At 37.1% G+C, this 2,571-nt stretch overlaps 1 protein-coding gene across 1 annotated transcript in view; it reads left to right on the top strand.

The window, feature by feature from the left end:
* LOC106122350 (BPTI/Kunitz domain-containing protein-like) overlaps positions 1-2,571 on the top strand; it is a 10,298-nt gene continuing 7,727 nt past the window's right edge. Inside the window, exon 1 of the mRNA XM_013318290.1 lies at positions 1-106. Within this exon, the coding sequence (XP_013173744.1) occupies positions 1-106 (106 nt within the window). The remainder of the gene's footprint in view (positions 107-2,571) is intronic.

A 2,571-nucleotide genomic window follows, 5' to 3' on the forward strand; every position in this document is an offset into this window, starting at 1 on the left:
ATGAGTGACAGCCCAAGCCGAGGTCCCCTCTCGGGGGCCCTTGAGACCAGTCACTCCATGGAGCGTCCACCTAAGCGATCTAAGAGCTCGGTGACCTCCCAACCCGGTAACTATAATGAAGTAACAGCCCGAGCCGAGGCTCCTGAGGGAGCCCTCGAGTCTTGTTACTCATAAACGAGGTTCAGGCTAAGCGCCATCTGCGCTCGGCCACCTCAAGCCCGGTGAAACTGTAAATGCCTCCTCAAGGCAAACAGTGACTACTCAGTCACAAAAAAAAAATCTGTGCACGGCGTCTGCTCTGTCGACAACATGGGCAGTTACAGCGGCTCACTGCTTAACAGAATTACACGTGTATATTGAAGGATTACACAATAAGCTAGTGATAGGGTATGGTTATGTTTATAATTCACTTAAAGAAAACAATACATTCAGTCATGTTGTTTCAGTGATTCCGCATCCTATGTATTTGTCTCGAATTACGAATATGGATTTTGTTGTAAAAAATGATATTGGCCTTATAAAAACAAATCCTATGCCATTAAAGAGGTTTATTAAATTAAGTCCTGTAGATTTTCACACTTTATATGGTCATGAGGCGATATTCGTTTGTTTTGGGGTCACGACGAAAAATATACCTGACAAAAAAACCATTACTGGAAGTACTCTAGAATTAAAAAAAGTGTTACAAATATTTAAGGTGGTAATAAATAAATGCATGCACACACCGGGATTAGGGCCGTTGTTATGTTTAGGTCATCGCTGTGGAACTATTGCTACTGTATGTGGTGGGGACTCCGGGGGCCCTGTCATCCATGCATCAGGCATAGTTGCAGTACTATCCTCTGGTTATGATAACATATATTGCGGAGATGAAACAAAAAATCAAATGATTGAAAGCGCAGGATTCCCTTGTCCAGTTGGTCCCTATGTCGAATGGATTGCTAGTTATGTATGAAAATAAACGTGTATCTACTCGAAACTATAATACTTCGATTTTTTAATAATTGTGTTCCGAGACTTTTGGTATAATTATGTAAAAACATGTCTGTATGGTGTCAAAAGTGAATCATATCAAAGAAGTTTCACTAAATGTGACAGAGTAAAATCTTATGTAAGAAATTAACGTGTTTATTAAACGGAAATATGTCAAATTAGTTTTTATGAATTTTTTATTACTCCCACTTTACTTAACGATAAGAATTATATAGGTCCAAGAAAGAGCGGCCTTCCCTTTAAAGGCAATATAAAATATAATACAAATTCACATTCCCTATGCTTGTTGCAATTTCAGTTTGTCCATCTGTCTGATCTCAAATCCACGTTTGTTCTTAGTAATCTCCAAATGGCTCGAGCCATTGTAACGAGACCTTGACTGGCAGGTAGCTGATGTGTGGAAGTAACATACTATTTTTGTGTAATTCCGCGTTGACGAAATTGCGACCGACCGCTCGTTGTTATGGTACATAAAAATAAACGCGTTACTTATAGACTTTCATGTCATGTTTGAACAAAAATCGATTTTGGGCGGTTTTGGTAGTGCTGTTTAAAAATATACCTGAATGGGGAATCTTTTATTGAAGTTATTCACAAAGGAAAAATTCTCTAACTTTAGATTTCACTCATCACTTTTACAGTAAATATATTCCATTAAACCTGTTACTAAAAATGTACCACATTTAGGAACATCCCAAATAGGTGTGTGTAATACGACAAATCGTAGTAACAAGAATTCTGGTCAGGAACCAAAATCATTTGAAGGAATCTATATACGATAAAATATGAAAAATAAAAAAACTCATATTATAGAATTGAATTACCATGATAATACTTTATGTCTTTAAATAAAATAAATCTATTACACAGTATTCTCAAAGAAGAATTTAATATATAGTTACATGTTTGGAACACTTTGGTACACGATGTACGTACTATTCATTGTTATATTGTCGAATCAATGTTCTGGCAAAAGACAACCATTGAGAGTTTATGGAGGAGAAGACGCGGAACAAGGAGCTTATCCGTATGTTGTTCGCCTTGAACTCCGGAATAGGAAGAAGATGGCCAATGGCAGTATATTTGATAAGCAACAGCATGTGTGCACTGCGTCTGCTCTGTCATCAACGTGGGCGGTCACAACGGCTCACTGCATAACTAATCTAAACAAATATCCTAAAGGAGTCCTACCTGATAGACTAGTGATAAGGTATGGTTCTGTTCATAGTTTACCAAATGATAAGAATACATTCAGTCAAGTTGTTTCAGTGATTCCGCATCCTATGTGTGTATTTCGACAAATTAGTCAATATCTTGTTGTGAAAAATGATATTGGCCTTATAAAAACAAATCCTATGCCATTAAAGAGGTTTATTAAATTGAGTCCTGTAGATTTTCACACTTTGTATGGCCATGAAGCGGTATTCGGTGGTTTTGGGATCACTACGACAAAAAAATCTAATAACAAAACCGAAACTGAAACCGGTGTCACTCTAAAATTAAAAAAACCGTTACAAATATTTAAGGTGATAATAAATAAATGCATGCACATACCGGGATTAGGGCCTTTGTTATGTT

The sequence above is a fragment of the Papilio xuthus genome, unplaced genomic scaffold (assembly GCF_000836235.2).
Source record: "Papilio xuthus unplaced genomic scaffold, Pxut_1.1 DF826923.1, whole genome shotgun sequence".
In the NCBI taxonomy this organism is placed as follows: domain Eukaryota; kingdom Metazoa; phylum Arthropoda; class Insecta; order Lepidoptera; family Papilionidae; genus Papilio; species Papilio xuthus.